We start from the raw sequence: 17,998 nt of genomic DNA on the forward strand, positions 1-17,998 counted from the left end.
TGTTTTACCGCATTGCTTTACATTCACCTCACATTTACCAGAATGCATTTGCAAGCACACGGACCTGTCACTACGCATTTTGTTCTGTTCTGTTTTTAAACTAGATTCTTCAGCAGGAAGACATTTTTCAGACAAAAAGTATACACTCTCCAAGGCACTGCAAAGCAACCCATTTTTACCCCTAAGCTTTTGCAGGAGAAATTAAGATTGTACAAGATGCTGTCCTGTACCGATAATTTCTGCTCTTGTTATAGAACGCTTTATATTAGTTAAGAGTGGCACTTGGAGAAGGAACGGCTTCCAATTATTCACTTACATCTTTATAGAAAGATCCTCCTACTTGTTATACTCTTTGCCCTTCATGGTATTTTTCGGAGACACAGCCTTTTCATTTCACATCTGTCAGTCATCAGATGCTGATTTCAAAGGGACACTTCCACAGGGACTCTTATCCTTTCATAATTTCCTCTTGATTTCACATCATGCCTGATGTGTTCACAAACACCAATATACTTCCACTTCTACAAATAATAACAAATACTTCCCTCCCAGTACCACGGGAATTCATCTGTTCATCTGCCTAACGCGTTCCAGAATTTTAAACTCTTTGGGAAACGGGGAATCTCCTATTGATATCAGATTACGGTAACTTCAGGACAGTAGCAATCAATAAAGCCGTGATCATGGGCAAGCAAAAATTTTAATTCAACAAGTTCCATAAGTTTATGAATCAAAACCCTTTCACTATGAGCAATTTCCAAAAAAAATTTCCAAAAATTTTTCAAGACCATGGTGCAGCACCGTAGAAAATACTATAAGTGGTGACAGTGGTTAAGGTTGTCTATCGTTCAGAGAGACGAAGACTGGGCAGTTGGAACTCAATGAGAACTCACACTGTGAAATATCCATGGCTGCTTGCCTAAATAATTAAGCAAGCATGAAAAGCAAATGAGTTTTTAAGGAGAGTGTCTGTTGCTGGGGAAAGAGGCACCTGTGGTTATTTGATTCATTATTAACATTTCTAGTATAGTAATGCCTGAGGGTCCCAACCAGGTTGTTTAAATTAACTCAATCAAAATAGCAATTTGCATAGGGGCAATAAAGGCAAATGCCATCAACATGTTAATATCTTTAAATGAATAAAGAGTATCAAAAACTGAGGCAAATTAGTACTGTCTTAAAAAAAAAAAATACTGTTTTACCCTTCTCTTCCTCCTACTAAAGTGTCTTATTTTGGGCTCCATATTGCAACCAGACCATTACATTTAACCTCAAAAGACAAACAAAATGTAAAACTACAAATGTGTACCAACCCCAGCTTGTCAGACTGGGGTTGAAGAAGAGAAACAAATCAAAATTAAGCAGCTTCTTCTATGCCATGCTTTAAAGCACTGCCTCCAGTGTAGGGACCCCACAGAGAGCCTGCTTTCACTAATGGCATATGGTGTAGTCATAGCATTCTTCCTCCAACACCGCAGCTGTACAATAAACTATAATCATACCATCTATGCAACAAAGTACGAGAGTAATTTGTGACAAGCGTAAAGGAATCAGGAAGGCTAATGCTGCCTTAAAAATAAAATAAATCAGGTTTCCAAAAATAAGTCAATAATGATCCTTCTGGACAAGAAAGTATTGTTACTTGACTGAACAAATTGAAGAGGAAGAAATATAAGAAGCTAAGAGTTACGTTTTGAAGTGGAAGAGAGACTGAAGAACTAGACCAAGCCTGTACCAGTTACAGGCTTTCACTTCTGGTACACCCTTTTCCCTTATCTAGAACCATAGGATAGTTAGGTTGGAAGGGATCTCAGGAGCTCTCAGTTCAACATCCTGCTCAAAGCAGGGTCAGCTACAGAGCAGGTTGCTCAGAGTTTTGCTCTGTCCAAGGACAGAGACTTGGAAATTCCTCTGTGCAACTTGTTCCCACACAAGACTGTTCTCGCGGTGGAAAAACCTTTTCTTGATACCAAGCCCAAACATCTCATTTTCATTTATTACATCCATTGCTGCTAACCCTCCTGCTGCGCACTGCTCTGAAGAACCTGGCTCTGTCTTACATCTTTTCAGGAAGCATTAGCCTTATTTAACAGTAGGACACACCACAAGGACCACTAAAATGATATTCTACTAGGCTGAAATTGGAGATCAAAGCGCTGCCAACATCTTCCTGAAGTCTTTTATGACTACATTGCGAAGGCCATGATGCTGGAGATCACAAGAGGCTAAAAAAGAAATGGGCATCTCCCAGGATTATTAGAAAGGCAGCAATCAAAACCCAAGCCAAATAGTTCTCCAGGTGAAAGGAATGAAAGTGCTCTCAAAGAGACTGGCAAACCCAAACTGTTCAAAAGTTGGGCCAAGGCTAGACAAGCTTCCCTACTCTCCTAAACAAGGAAGCCCTGTCACTTAGATTGGAAGAACAAAAAAGCAAACAAAGGGCCTGATTATAGACCTCTCTAAAGAGTGTATTTGCAAGTAAAATGCAATATCTGAAAATATAAACAAGTACTTTCCCTGTCAGAGACTGATGACTGATCATCCTTCTAACTCAATCAACATGAAGCACGACTCCACTCTGCACGAGGAAGGAGCCTGATTTGTAGCAGTGCTCTGTGCAGTTTCAGATAACGCTTCCAAGTCTAAATGTACCAGAGGCATACGGGATCTGACAACACTTTCAACAGGTTTCCAAGACATGGGACATATTTTACCTAGAAATAAAATGGGAGAAAAAATACAAAAAGTTGGCCCGTCCAATAAAAAAATAAAAGGGGGCATTTTATTCTGATGGCAATTTTGAGTCCCAAAAGTTGCTACGTAGTAGTGCTATGTATGCTGTGTAGTTCTCCAGTGGAACAAGCCAAACTCTCCCATCTCAATCATCAGTACAAGAGGAAAGCTGATAGGGCTTCTTAAACAGACTGCCATTAACAGTGAAAATTAGCCTCCTCTATTGCTAAATTTTAGCAGCATAATGCTATGCTAAAAGCATATTATATTATAAGGGATGGGGTTTTTTTTGTTTGTTTTGCCTCTTTTTTTTTCTTTTGCATTGAGAATTGGGAACCAAATCCCAAAGCAACTCACTAAGTACAGGAAGAGTGGATGTGCAAGAGGTGCAGAGCAGAACCTAAGAGGACAAACTTAAGATTTTCTCTCCTAGATTCCTCTATTCCCCATCCACACCTACACTCCCTCCCCCACCCTTTTTTTTTTTTAAATTTATTTTGAAAAGCTAAACTGAACTATGAGAGAGAAAGAACATGTATATGGCAGGTCATGAGACAAATAACCAGTTGCAGGTAACAACAGATTCGTATCTTCTTCATCTTACTCCTACTTTCAGCTACCCAGCTCTCTTACACTGTGAGCTACCGGAGGGTCTTAGCTCTCCCAGCGCCTGCAGGACACTGGTTCGAGGTCACTGATGCAGAGGTCTGTCCTCCTGCAGCAACAGAGCTGCATCTCGTAGAAACAGCACCACTACTAGTACTAGCAATCCTTCTTTATTCATTGATGACATTTACACCCCAACTTTACAATAAGAGCTGTCCTTGAAAGAAAAAAACCACTTCAAGGTAACAGTACCATCCAATAAATCGATTGCTTTTCTTTTTTAAGCATGTAGTCTGTAAGCAAAGACTGATCTAAAGCAGAATGCACTGAAGTTTTCTGCCTGGGCAGTGAATGTTTTGCCACCTTTTGCCACCAAGTTTACAGAGATACAAAGCAGCAAAAGCTAAGAACTATCTAGGAAGCTTTTTTGGCAGGTAGATTAATTTTATTTAAACATGTATATAGTTGACCTGAAACAGAAAATTGGAGGTTTTTTTGCTGTTGTTGTTGGTTGGTTGGTTTTTGTTTTATTAACCAAACTCAGGCTGGGGAAAGAAGTCTAGAGAAGACCTGAAAAGCTCATTTATGCATTCTTAAACAGGGCTTTCTGGCTAGCTATAGTTAACAGTAATGTTTAACATTTCTGTTTGCTTAGATGCATCTTTAAGAAACTGGAATTTGGAGCATACCAGAAATCTCGCATATTTAAATACAGATCATAATAGTAAAATGTTGCATTTTCTTCCTTCCAGTGTTGATTATTTCCATACCACTAGTCTATTTCTGGCTCTCCCATCTCTTCAGTTACCCCTCTTTAACCTTTTGGTTCCCGTATGCCCCCATCTTGACACCTTTTCTGGCTGGAATGTACAGAGAAGAAAAAAAAACAAGTCATTCAATCTTTGTCTGCTCGTTTTTTTTCTTTTAGAGATTCAATATCCCTTCTTCTTCACATGTAGAGAATACACTCCATTTTACTATGATCATTCTATTTCATAACAATTGCCATGAAAAATCACCTGTGTTTAAAGGAAAAATATCCCCCCCCATTCTATGAATGCAATATTTGCTTGTAATCAAAATAATTCAGTAAGAGTTTGGAAACAATGAAAAAAGTTAGTAATTTTAAGAATTAAAGATTCATTTAATTATTGCAATTCCAGCGGATTGCTGTAAGCAATAAATAGTCTTCAGAGGAATGCCATTTACCAGGACAGCTGGGAGGACAAAAATAGATGTAACTAACCTACTCACATTGTATGTAAAACAGTCCTAACATGGAAAACGAGAGTAAGACAGCGTATGTCAGCAGAGCTTTCTACTTCCACATAAAGAGCAAGTACACATTTCTTTCAAAACACATTTTATAAAACATGTCCCTGTAGTGCACTAATCCATTTACACCATATTACCTACAAAAAAAGTTATATCTTCAACAACTGGTTATGTTAAAAATGTGTAACATCTTACTTTGTGCCAGTGCCATGACTCTGAATCGTGAAGAAAGCATCATACTAACTCTTGATACTTTGCAACATTAAAAGAAAAAAAATAATAATTTCATCGAACAATTACTGAACTACAAACCCAGTGATTTTCCAAATCAGAATTTTAACAGAGAAATTAAAACATCCCAAATAGCCCACACTGACAGCTCTTCAATTGAAATTAATCGAAGTTTAACAATTCAGCAAAAATTTCAAACAAAAATAGATACAATACCTGGAGAAGATCACTGAGGTCAAGTAACATGTCTGTGAAGAAGTCAAGGAATACGCACGCTTGTTGACTGTGACAGTATTTCTAAGTGTCATAAGCAACCCAAACAAGGAAGAAACAAACCCAGGTTAAACTGCAGGATAAGCCAAATGCAGGTGAGGTACATGGATGCAGTGCTTCCGCTAAGAGCCAACACCCAGCTAACAGGTCAGCTCCCCAGAAAATCCTGCCTGCACTTGCTGCAGTTCTTGCACAAGCTGCCTATGTAACGTGATGGTCTGATAGAAAAGCTAATACCTTGTGTGACTTACAAATACTCACCATATACTGCAGCCTAGGAAGAAAACAATACCAATAAATAACAATACTAGTAATGAGATAAACACTTTCACACTTCGAGAATATAAAGATGATCTCTTTCCTTTGCTAGCTCAGGAGTGAAGGATCCCATTGCACTGAAAAACAGTTGGAAGAGCAAACTAAGAAAATGGCAATACGTTTTTTGCCCTCATCTAGCATGACTTGCTAAACAGTTAGGAACAGAAAGCCACTTTGGCTACTCTTTCTTCTAACCAGGACAATCAGCTATTATCTTTGAATCATAGAATCATTAAGGTTGGAAAAGACTTTCAAGATCATCTGGTCCAACCACTGAATTCACTGTAATCCTATATTGTTACAACTAAAAGACCAGGTCACCATTTACTACACCTTATGGGCACATTTGGGACTTACAACAGACCAAAAACAAGCCAAAACCACAAGTTTCCACCGGATTTTGCTGAAATTAAGCACATTTAGAAACGCGTTCTCTTAATAACATCTAAAACCAAACCCAAACAAACATTAAGCTTAAAGTGCAAAGGTAGCCCTCTTGCTGATAGGAACACAACAATCACATGCTCGATCCATCGGCCACTCCTTTACCTGTCAGAAAGGAGTTCCAGTATTACCATTAAAAGCAGCGTCAAAGTAAATCATCTGAGAGACAGAGGAAGGCAAAGAAAACACGTATGCGGAGGTATATGCAATTTTTGTATGTAGCAATGTGTGAAGAAATCCAGTATTAAGAAATAGAGGGACATCAGTATAGTGTGGTACGCCGCTGCAATACAAGTATTAGTGTATGTTGTTTTTAAGGTATGTTGGAGGACAAATTTCTCCTAAATATCAGCCACGGAAGACGACTAATTCAGCTAATATAGTCAGTTTATGCATACACATTTGTCTCACTAAAAATATTTATCCTTCAGCATTTCTATCCCTAGTTTGCATTTAAAATTATAGGAACTTAGCATTCCAAATTCGCTACAGAATTCAATACATTATGTTAATAATACTTGGTGAAAGTTTTTAGCATTAAAAACACGCAGGCCTGGTTATTTTATTAGGTAAAATCTCACTACGCCTCTGAAAAAATCCAAAACTTATTATAGATTACTTTGATATTTTGCCTAATGTTATCTTAAACTTTAAGACAGTAAGGAAATTGCTAACTAAACCAATCTGTAAGAAATGGAGCTTAGAAATCTACGCAGAGCAATACTGAATTCAGAACAGCTTTTTGGTCAAAGTGATGAGAAAGGGGAAACCAAATGAGTTTAGTAATGAATCTGCCAAGCAACCACAGCCCTTGACAGCTCCTCAAACAGATCTAGAAAGAAATCACCAATTTTATGCTTGAGAAATATTCTAGACCTAAAAATGTTCCTGGCTCACTACTGACTTGAAGCGTCTGGTTGTAATATGCCCACTCGGAGATACTTTCACCACTGAGATAACTGAAAGTTATTACTTCTACTTGATAGATTTCATCACTATTTAGGGGGAAAATAAATAAATACATAAAGAAGCCAGAAAAAAAGCGGCTTACGGGTTCCTGAAACACCGAAGTGAGTAGACATGTTGCCCTAGGGGCAGCTACTGCCACTGGAGACCACTGGAGATAGAGAATCACTGCCAGAGGCTAAAAGCAGATCTCAGGTGAAAGAGAAAGCTACATTTCTAGCCTAAGCATTTCAGTTAAGAGTTATGAAATCTGTATAGCAAAGAAATCTTCATTCTCCTCAAACTGCTAAAAGAAGAGCAAAACTTAATAACACACTACAAGTGCCCAGATTTTATTACTGTAAGAAAAAAAATCCCCCTTTTTGTCTAAGTAAGGAGAAACAGAGAACATGCATGCAACTGTAGGGACAAAAGATGAGAGCTAAGAAGTTGGGAAATTCACTTGCGGGATTCAGGCAACTCTGAGGCAATTTAGAGCTACGCTCTAGATGCTTTAGCACGCAGTTGCTTTGCTCCGTAGAGAAGTTAGTTCAAGTGTCCACTGAAACTGTAAAAGCAAAGATCACCGTAAAAATGTGGCATTTCTGGATTTCATTTAAGGTAGCCTCCAGCAATCCCTCTCAATGATTCGATGTGTATGCAGTTGCTACAGCGAAGCAAAAGCGAAGGGGAAACTTGAGTCACGCAGTAGCAACGGGTTGGCCTTTACTATGAATATTGTGAGCACAATTATCAGCAGGAAGTAGTTGTAAAAACAGGCAGTTGTTTTTAAACTCCTTTTCAGAGCTGGAACAGTTCAGGAGAACATACAACAGCTGAAAGCAGCAGATAATACTTAATATGTATTCAAAAATTATACAATCCTAAGATAAATGTTTTCTTTGAAGCCAGAAGAAAAACAATGATAATTTTACATATGGAGACAGCTAGCACACAGAAAAGTTCTCAAAGGGACAGAAAGCTACCGATACTGTAGATACACATGCAAAACAACAGAATATAAACACAAGGGGGCTAAGGTTACAAATGCACCCGATTTTATTTTATTTTTTAAAAGTTTTAATGGTTTCAGCTGCTTTTCTTTTGCTATTTTTTAGCTCATTTCACCAAGGTATGCAATTGATTGTCCATCACTTGGAAACTTTAAAATCAAAATGAGATGAGTCTAAAGGCTTAACTTCAAAAGATTTAATTCAAGGGAATCCTTTGACCAACGTGATGCAAGAGGTCAGTCTGAGTGGTCACAGCACTCCCTTTCTGCCTTTATAATCTGGTAATCTGTGGATAATGTGAGAGCACAATGAATCACAGCAATAATGATCTCATTCTCAGCACCAGAGGAAACAAAAGTTCATGATGAAATGAATACTACCGGAAACCTAAAACCCCAAATACCAAAACAAGAATGCATTTGTCCTTTAGACAGGCCCACATTTTATGTATTCCAGCAATTCTGAAGTACTTATATGGAGAAAAATCCCCTAGGTTCTGGGTATCATTAAGCAGGAGGCAAAACTGCCATTTGACAAAGTTATACACAGAAATGCAAGAATAACTGTGCCCCTCCTAAAAACGTCTTGGTTTTAATGTTTGACAAATTCTACAATAATCAGGAAACCCTCGATTTCATGGGGTTTTACTGTGTCAATTTTAGTGTGTCAAGGATCTTGCACTACGTACACTGTCATACTTGGGAGATGCAGGCACGTATGAACAGCATGGAGAAGGCAGAGTCTGGTTTTGGTTGGCGGGATTTTGTGTTTTGTTGTTGTTTTGCATTCTTTTGTGGGTTTATTTGGGGGTGGTGGTGTTTATTTTATTTTTAAAGTTTTCTTAAGTTACACTCTAAACTTTTACTTATTTTTTTACTAGCTTACTACAAAATTTGTACTACCACAGAAAGATTAATGCCAAGGAATCGTGACTGCAAGCCACTCAGGAGAAATATGACATCCCTAAGTTCTGTGCTGTCCATTAATGAAGCTCCACCTTCTTTGTTTGAAGCTAAAATGCTTTCTGCTTCTAACAAAAACTCCTCACAGATCCACTAGGTATATAAAATAATTAAATTTGAATTCCCTCTCTGTATTCAACAAGAACAATTCAGCTGGCTGCAAACAAAGAAACAAAAAAGGCAAAGTTTAATAAGAAAGGTGACTGAAAAGCAAACAAGAAAAGTTCTGAATGTTAATTTTTTCCCCTCAATTTCTAAATGAAACTAATTATTTACAGTTTTGAATAAGCTACGTAAGAGACATGAACTTCCCAGCAGCACTTACAATAACAAACATATGCAGATAAGATAAAAGGGTGGGTGGACAAAGAAGTGCAGTGATACCAGGGGAAAAAAAAAAATTAGTGACTGCATTTGCCTGGCCCTGAACCTAATTTTCCATCACCCTTTCCATCAACATCCTTGTCCTTCCATATTTTCATACAGCTAGCCATGTCTGATTATGACTTATCACAATTAAATGTCTGCTTTACAAACTTTCACCATTTTAATTAGCAATTAATTAAAACTGACTGACAGCACTAATTGTTTTAAGTAAACATTTCTCTTCCCAACTTCATTGAACTAACAGGATTAGAAAATAATAACCAAAGCCAATTCTTTTGTAGAAAACTCATTTCTCATAACTCTAATAACGCTTTGCCTTGAGGCTGAAATCCTATGGAGCCAGTTTCTAAAGTTTCCTAAGCTTGCAATTTTGTCTGTGCAAAGAACAAGACTGCACAGCACAGGCTGCACTTGAGTATAAAGACAGTATTAAAAAACATTCCTAATGCCATTTTCGTAAAGAGCCATCTTTATTTATGTGCAGATCAATGCATGAGAAAAAAAGAACTAGATTTTGGTCTGTGTAGGTTGGTTTTTTTTTGTTCTTCTTTGCACATAACTGCAGGTCTGCATGCCATAAAACTATATCCTAAAATCCCTAGTTGTTAAGGACAAAAAGCGCTGCCGGACTCCTTCCCCAGGTCAATCGGCGTGTTTCTCCAATAGCTGCTCCCTTTTAGTACGTGGAACACCTTTATCTTAATAGTTACAACAAAGTCAGTGGTGGTAATTCAGCGCTGCACAGCCACCTAGGCAGATCTATTACAAAGGAGACAGACATTTCGGGCTGCATTCAGCCTGCCCGATTTTACAACTAACTGAAATGGTGAGAAAAGTGGCTTTCTGGCTCACCTAGGATCTGAATTAGCCTCTGACACCAATTCTCTCTCTCCTCCTCTATCCCCAGCAACTGCAGACAAAATCTAGGGCAACTGGGCTGCTGACTTCGGCGCCACAGCCGGTGAGACGGGATGAATCCACCGCCTGCAAGCTACATTAAACTTCAAACTCCCCACTGCACGTACAGTTCAGCCTCTACAAAATTAATGCTGTAGCTTTTCTTAATAATTGTCTTCAGAGTCATTCCCCTTTACAGTAACGTTTTCAAAAGCATGCCAGCCTAGCTGAATATTCAGTGAGCGTTCAGCACTTTCCCAAATGCTTCCCTTAGAGAATAGTCTTCAAAGAGTTCAAGCTCGGCTGTAGTCCTAGTGTTACTGACTTCAAGTAGGTAACCTGCTTTGTGTGATATTACAAAGTATTTACATAGTCCCATGCAAATTTATTCACAGTGCAACACGAGCAAAAAAGTAAAAAAAAAAAAAAGAAAATTATCCTAAAATGCTTGTCAACTCTCAATTATTCAGGATACTAGATGGAAAAACTACACAAGGAATATGCGAACTCTGCTACTGAAAGATAATCTAGTTAGTACACTCTAGGAAAAGAAAATTAAGGCATAGAATGAAAGTGTAAATATTAATTTTAAAGGTTTTTAGAGTTCATCTACAACCTGGGTGATGTGACGATGTATAAACAACAGTTGGCTACACTCAAAAAACAAAAAGTCTCCAAACAAGAAATAGACCCTTTCCCCTGAACAACAGTAAATCAAACAAGCACCAGTGAGGGGAAACGAGCTTGCTAGGAGAAGCAAGTTTTAAGGAAGAACTTAAAAGAAGAGTGGAGCTGGCAGACAAGAACAGGAGAGTGGCACCAGGAAAGGAGCAAAGCTCAGTCTGCAGGAGAAAAAGAAATAGGAAATAGGAAAAGTCACTGCAGAAAACATTGTGAGTCTGAAAAGAGTTCAAGCACATAAGCAGGTATGAAGCTGCACAGTCCAAAAGCCTGCACAGAATGGCCATTTAGTAATGGAAGGACCTAAAGCAGCTGGGAAGGAGGACAATAGCAACGATTTAGGTAAAAGAGTTTAGTCTTCTCTTTTCCCTGTATCCAGAGTCTATAAAGGTTACGACTTGTACCAACACAAAGAAATTTCACAAAACGTAAGAGGTGCAGATCTGGAAGAATTACTCTGAGCTGACAATCAGGTATTCAGCACAGCACATGGCAGGTAAGCTTGCAGCCGGCAGAGAGAGAAGTGGAAGAAAGGAGCAGAGAAAACCATTCCCTGCCCAGCAGTGGCAAAGGAAAACCAGCGCTGTCGTCAGCCTTTACACTCTGCTGTTCAGAGAACTCCAAATGAAAGCATTTGGAAAGATTTGGGGGAGGCAGAGGGGATAAAAGATGGTAAGGCTATGGTTTGCCTGGCACTTGACACCACCACAAACAAAGAGAATAATCCCAGCCTTGCCCCAACTGGCTTGATCGTTACTTGTCACCACCCCTTTCCCTGGACTGCTATTTGTGCAGCAACACGGCAAACCTTCCGAGGGAACTGTCTGAAATAAATACCCCCCCTCCTTTTTTTTTTTGGCCTGTTTTCAACTGGATTAACACCCCCCCCCCCCAGTTCACACGTAACTGCACAAACACCTGGGCTGATACAGGGCAGGGGACGGACTGGGGGAGGAACGCGCAGACAAGGGCAGAGCGCGATGATTTCTTTCTGAAGCTGCGCCAGCTCACCCTGGCTCAAAGCATTCATCCCAACTGCAGCCCCAGACAATCTCCCCGTCACCCACCCCACCTTCTCCAACTTCTCTTTAAAGTTACACTGTTTGCAGAGTCCTCCCCGGCTGGCTCCAAAACACAACGCCCCACCTTATCTGAAAGGGAAACCTTAAAACAAATAAGGAGCAAAAGTCTGCAGAATAACTGCTTTATAGTATATCACGATCTCGTAAAGCTGGTTAACACCTTTGTTTTAAGCACATACACAATTCCCGTGCCAAAATTCATCATAGTATTGCTCTGGTTTACATGTGGCAGCACCCAGCTATACCTTTAGAAGAGTACCGCTGCCCCGCTCTGTTAAACCAGAACAAAACCAAATTGTATCGATGCAGAATGTTTTACATTTTCCATGCTAGAAGCCAAGCATTACATCTTTGCTTTCATGCCCACACTGAGTCGAATGCACTGGTATTAACTGCTCCTCGGAGAATTAGCTCAAAAGAATTTTGCAGGGATGGGAGCGCGGCAGCTGCTGTACAACTGCGCTGGGACACAGCGGAGTTTGCCCAGAATCTCAAATACTGCTCTCCTGTCACTATCAATGAACTTGATTTATCCGTGCACATGCATTATCCAATATCTTACATGTAAAACACCGCCACTCGGCAGGAAGTTTCTGACACTGGAGGCTTTATTTAAAAAAAAGAGTACGGCTTCAAACAGAAATTAATTGCATCCTTGCCATTCTGAGGCTGCTGACTCCTTAATGGCCTTTGGTAGAAAGTCCAGCAGTCGGATGTGTTCAGGTTCCCCCTGTAAAAGGCCTTTCACAGAATCACATCAACCTATACCACGTAACATAGTGATGGAACAAAGCTGTCACAAGCCCTTCTGTAGCAGGTGCAGACAGGCACATGCCTGCAGGAGCCCCTTTAAATCCTTGCGGCAGTGCACCAAAGGGTGCCCTCGGATTCAGAAAGCAGGTAGGAGAGGCACACATGTCCCACAGCAGCATATTCCCGTGGAGCAGCAACCCCCCCTCGGCAGGTGAGCACGCTCTGCACACCCACAGATACCCAAATCCACAGAGCTCTGGTGGGAAACAGCGATCGTGGTGGCTTCGTGCACGTGGCCAGCTCTCTGCCAGGGCATGGACATGGCAACACTTCCACAAACGCTACCAAACTTAACTACTGCTTAAAGCAAGTCTGCTTAAAGGCACTGCTCCGATCACCCACCTACCTGCCTTTGTAACATGTCTTAAACGCAGCATGGAGCTGAAAGCTAGGTGGTCGGTACTAGTTTAGCAGCCTTGCCTGGAAGTCAGTACAATGTGCCGCTTTTACGCTGGCTGAACTCCACAAAGCACTCTGGTTTAGTCACCTTTCAATAAAACAAATCAAAAACATGGAGCTGAACTGATGCATTGTATCAATGGGCTGAGAAAGCCATGCTTTCACTTTAAGAAATGCCTACACAGACAAAAAAATCCTACATTGGACTGTTCACTCTAGGAGAAACCTACAGAAGTAGGTAACAGCACAGAGGTGTACACAATTTGCTATCTCATTAAGAATTTATGTTTTCTAAATCAGACTTGCATTACGGTTTATAAACAACAGCTTATCCCAAGTGAGTTACTAAAAAAAGCATTTTGGCAAATAAAGCATAAGGCATTTTGCACAGGTTATGCTTTAGACTACTGCTGTATGAGTATTTGAGGGACGTTTATTTGGAAGTGTGTGAGCAGAAAACTCATGTTACTTCCTCAGACAGCTCGCCAGGTATCTTGGGATGCAGCAGCAAACACTGGCAAGAGAGTTAGCATGTTTGAATTGACCAACCTGTGACAAGACATGATATGCAACCTTGTCTTCACTTCTACTTCACAGCAATGCACAAAGGAGAGATTACCACTAGCCGTCACGGTCAGGGTGAGAAGATATCTTCACTTCCTGTGAGCCCAGGGCTCAAGAAGAAAAAGATGAAGGAGGGGAAAAAAAACAACCACCACCACCACCACCTTAATAGCTTTCCTAACTTAAAATTGATAGTTTATAGTTTTAAAGTACCTTTCAGGGTAAGAGACAAGCAATGCATCACGCTTTGAAATGGATACAATTCTCAGCATGACACATTCCCCTTCAAGGACATAAAACACCAGATTTAAAGCAAATTTACGTCTTGAAAAGTTGTCCCTAAAACAAGATTAAATTTGGTCCTTGAGCAAGTATAACACCACAGGTGGAGGGAGGAGTTCACTTATCAGGGCAGAAAGACAACGTATCTGAGATTTTAAGGTGGCTAACTTTTCAGAGAGTTCAATTACTGCAGTAAATCTTCAGGAGGATCTATTCAGCAGGGAAAATACAGTCACAGGCATTTGATACACTTTCTACTTTATCTACATGAAAGGCTGGGAAAATAGAAGTTTCTCCTTTGGAATCAGTTTTCCCCAAGAAAATGAAAGGCACAGCCCAGAGGGACGCTGGGCTGTGGTTCAGGACACTGGGTTTCTGTTTCCAGTGCTGCCACTGCTGTTTCCAGTGCTGCCACTGCACTGCAAAACACATCTTATCCTTCTATTTTATGTTTCTTGTATTTAAAAAACTATTTCTCCCTTCCCTGATAAAATGCTCTTAAATCATCTTGATTATCTTACTATTACAATAAACATTTTCACTCTGGGGTTCCCAAGTATCTCCAAAGGGTCAGAGAAAAGCAGCTGTCAACTGTATTTTTGGTTGAATCTCCCATTATTTAGCTTTATGGTCGATCATTATTTTTCAGACCATCTCCTTGCCCTTGAGAGACCCAAGCTATACCCTGCCTTAATGCAATGCTTTAATATAACTGGTGGGTTATGCAAATTTGCCCACCTGTCCAAAACATGCAAAGTGGGCTTAAGAGCTAAGTTACATACTGAGTTCCTTACGATGAAAATAGATGCAATGCCTATCGGATATTCACCCCCAAGTATGCCAGTTCTAATTTCCATAGATCTGTTATCCAAAACACATAGCTAAGAAGCCCTTAGATTAACTTTGCCTTCCTTTATTCAGTTTAAAATTTGAGTTTTGCACCAATTTACTAAAATCACTTTGTATATACGCATACCATTTCCAAGCATTTAAAAAATGTAAAGCAAGAGTCAACTCCTTGTTATTGGGTTACTCATGCTTATGAAGGGATCCTTAAGGAGCAAAAGGAAAACACTTTGCTGGGGTGAGGCGTGGGGTGGGGAGAGTAGGGCTGGAAGTGGCCAGAATACACATACAAATGTCCTACTGAAAATTCAAATCCTCAGTAAGCAGTCTGCTGCAATTCTCTACTTGTCATGGATATTGCAATTCTGTTGACATTACTGTCAATATTTACTCCGCTTAAACAGGAACTCCCACAGCATCTCAGTACAACGTTGCACAGAACCAGTTAGCGAACACACTGAAGGTAATTTACTTGCAAATGCCATTTCTCACATTCTTAAAAGTTAACAACCTTCATTAAATGGTTTTAATCAAGATGGAAAACGAGGAATATTTTCTTTAAGTGTCATTTTAACTTTTATCCTCGTATTATCTTCTGAATGCCGTAGCAATGGCAAGCACTTATCTCATGTCTCCCTTACAGCACAGAGACTGCTCTTTCATTATCAGTTTTAAGAAGCTGTAAACTTATCTCAGCTGCTGGAATTCTTCGCCAGAAAAAAAATATCCGTAGTGATGTACATATCATCTGCCTCTGGGAAAATAAAAACTGCCAGTGATATGCTGGGAAAGATCTCTTTAGACTCCTTTCACACAGTCTTGCAGCATTTTTATTGTAACCAAGCAGTGTAATTTCAAATAACATTCTGCAGCACGCTGGCTGCAAGCGCCTAAAATACGTCTCTGCTCCGAACAACAACTGAGAGTGCTATTGTGGGTCCCGTGTTTACAGCTGCTTGCTGATTTTGTCATATTTGCAGAGCTTTCAAGAGAAATGATAACTTCTTTCCCCCTACTGCCAAGACGTACAAATTCAGCGTAGACTTCTGATAACAAGCTCAGCACAACAGCACCAGTGAGCCTTCAGAACCTGCTCTTCTTCACAATTTTAGCTAAAAATATGGTTGGAAAGGTATATTCCAGGGTTTTCATAAAATCACAGAAAGGAAAAATGTGCAGGATAGGACTCTGACGTTTTGGGAGGCAGCGTGCTGCTGTGCGAGGCATGGGTGCCCAAGGGACACGTGTCTACACTATGGTACTGCCCTGCTGAGCAAGACACTTGGCTTCACCTCTGTGCCTCCATTGCTCTGACATCAGGAGATGAGGATTGTAATGCCGACCTCCTCCGCAGAGCACTGTAAATTCGCTCCCTCCTAGCTGAGGGGTAGAATTGGAGTTACAGCCCCGCTGCCAGAACTGTTTATGTACTGGGTCATTATAATCTTACATAATAAATACATTAAAAAAAAAACAAACAGAGGAACAACCTGAGAGAAAAGTATACACCCCCTCAGCCAAAAAGCCTGACCATTCACCTAGAAACGCTTCCTCTCCTCCTCTCCCCACAGCTGTGGTGGTTGGGATTGCACAGCACCCACAGCTTCAGAAGGAGAACGGCCATGGCTAGGCCCCAACCGCCCCCTCGGCCTTGACGCTCCTCAGGGAGCGAATCCCAGCCTGCTACCACTCAGGAAGGGTCTTCAGGCACCAGCCCTAGAAATCAGCGAGCGCCTGCCACTGCATCACCCACCAGAAGACAAACAAGATGGTCTCTGTGCAGGACTGGCCAAGCACCAGAACAACAGCATGGAGGCACCACAGGCGTGGCATTACCAACCCATGGAGTTCACATGGCAACCTGACCGACGGCATGGGGAACATGAAGACATGGCCTGCCGTGGTACTCAGAGCCAAACTGCTGAGACATTACGATTGAGATCTGTGAGGTAAGCACAGAATTGGCTGGACTGCCAGGCTCCAAGGGCTGTGATGAGTGGTACAAAGCCCAGCTTGCAGTTACTCCAGGCACCCCTCGGGGCCATGTTGTCTTCATTCACAAAGAGACACCAAGGCAGAGGACACCTCAGGCAGGTCTGCAGATGCCATCAAGCTGGGGAAGCAGTCAGTGCACCAGGAGGTAGGTCATTATAAAAGCAGTGTTGAGAGGAACTTTCGCAACTTGGAGAACAGGGCTGGCAGGAACTGCATCTGTCTTTTTATCTAAAAAGTCTTCTGCCTGCGACAGAACCCCTTGCTACAGTACAGGCTGGGACTGACCAACTCTGAACAGCTCGCAGAAAAGGAGCTGGAGGTCCCTGTAGACAAGTTGAGCAGGAGTAAGCAGCATGCTCTTCCATCAAGAAAGACCAAGCATGTACTGAGCACTGTATCAGCAAAAACGCAGCCAGCAGTTGAAGGAGGTGATTATTCCCCTCCAGCAGTACCTGTGAGGATACATCTGTAGCACCATGTTCAGGTTTAGGTTCTCAGTACAAAACAGACGTTGATATCGTAGAGTAACTACAGTGGAAGACTGAGATGGTTACGGGGCTGGAGTATCATATCTTTGAGAAGAGGCTGAGAACACTTTAGGCAGGAAGATCTAATGCTGTCTTAACTACCTCGTGATGGTGTGCAGAGAAGACTGAGACAGATTAATCTTGGACACAGTGACAGAACAAAAGGCAACTGGTGCAAGTTGCAGCAAGAGAAAATCTGATTAGATACTAGGAAAAAATATTTACCATGAAGCGAGCAAAACACTGCAATACGTAGTCCACAGAGGGTAGGATATGTCCGTCATTAGAGACGACCAAAACTCAGCTTGAGTAGGGCTTCAGTGATCTAATGAGGATGTGAGTGGAGAACTGGAGCAGATGATCTCCAGAGGCCCCCTCCAATCTAAATTATTCTGTGATCCTACAGAGGGCACAGGAATTCTGGATTGTCTCCTCTGCATTTTGTCAGTTTCAAATACATTGCCTATGTAAGCATTTCCTTGTATGCATCCCACCTTCTCTGTCTGCTAGGAAACTGGTGAAAAATTCTCTATATTCTCTTCCCTTCCACCTCTGAACGCTTTGGTGGGATGGATTCTCGTGAACAAGTACTTTTTTCAAGCAATATTTTTTGCAGCTTCTGTTTTTGACACTGTCTTCTGCTTCTGGATGCTACTACTCTTCAACCAACATTCTTGGCTCCTGACCATGCTCCCAACTTTTCCAGTTGCAACAGTAGGAAAGTG

General features: G+C 40.9%; 1 protein-coding gene across 4 annotated transcripts in view; it reads right to left on the reverse strand.

Moving 5' to 3' along the window:
• The window catches only part of BRF1 (BRF1 RNA polymerase III transcription initiation factor subunit), a 170,159-nt gene that overhangs the window by 96,504 nt on the left and 55,657 nt on the right, over window positions 1-17,998 (reverse strand). For all 4 annotated transcript variants that reach the window (XM_035551498.2, XM_035551502.2, XM_050711358.1 and 1 more), the window contains exon 4: window positions 5,062-5,093. In XM_035551498.2, coding sequence (XP_035407391.1) covers window positions 5,062-5,093 — 32 coding nt within the window. The remainder of the gene's footprint in view (window positions 1-5,061; window positions 5,094-17,998) is intronic.

Source organism: Cygnus atratus, chromosome 5, assembly GCF_013377495.2.
Source record: "Cygnus atratus isolate AKBS03 ecotype Queensland, Australia chromosome 5, CAtr_DNAZoo_HiC_assembly, whole genome shotgun sequence".
In the NCBI taxonomy this organism is placed as follows: domain Eukaryota; kingdom Metazoa; phylum Chordata; class Aves; order Anseriformes; family Anatidae; genus Cygnus; species Cygnus atratus.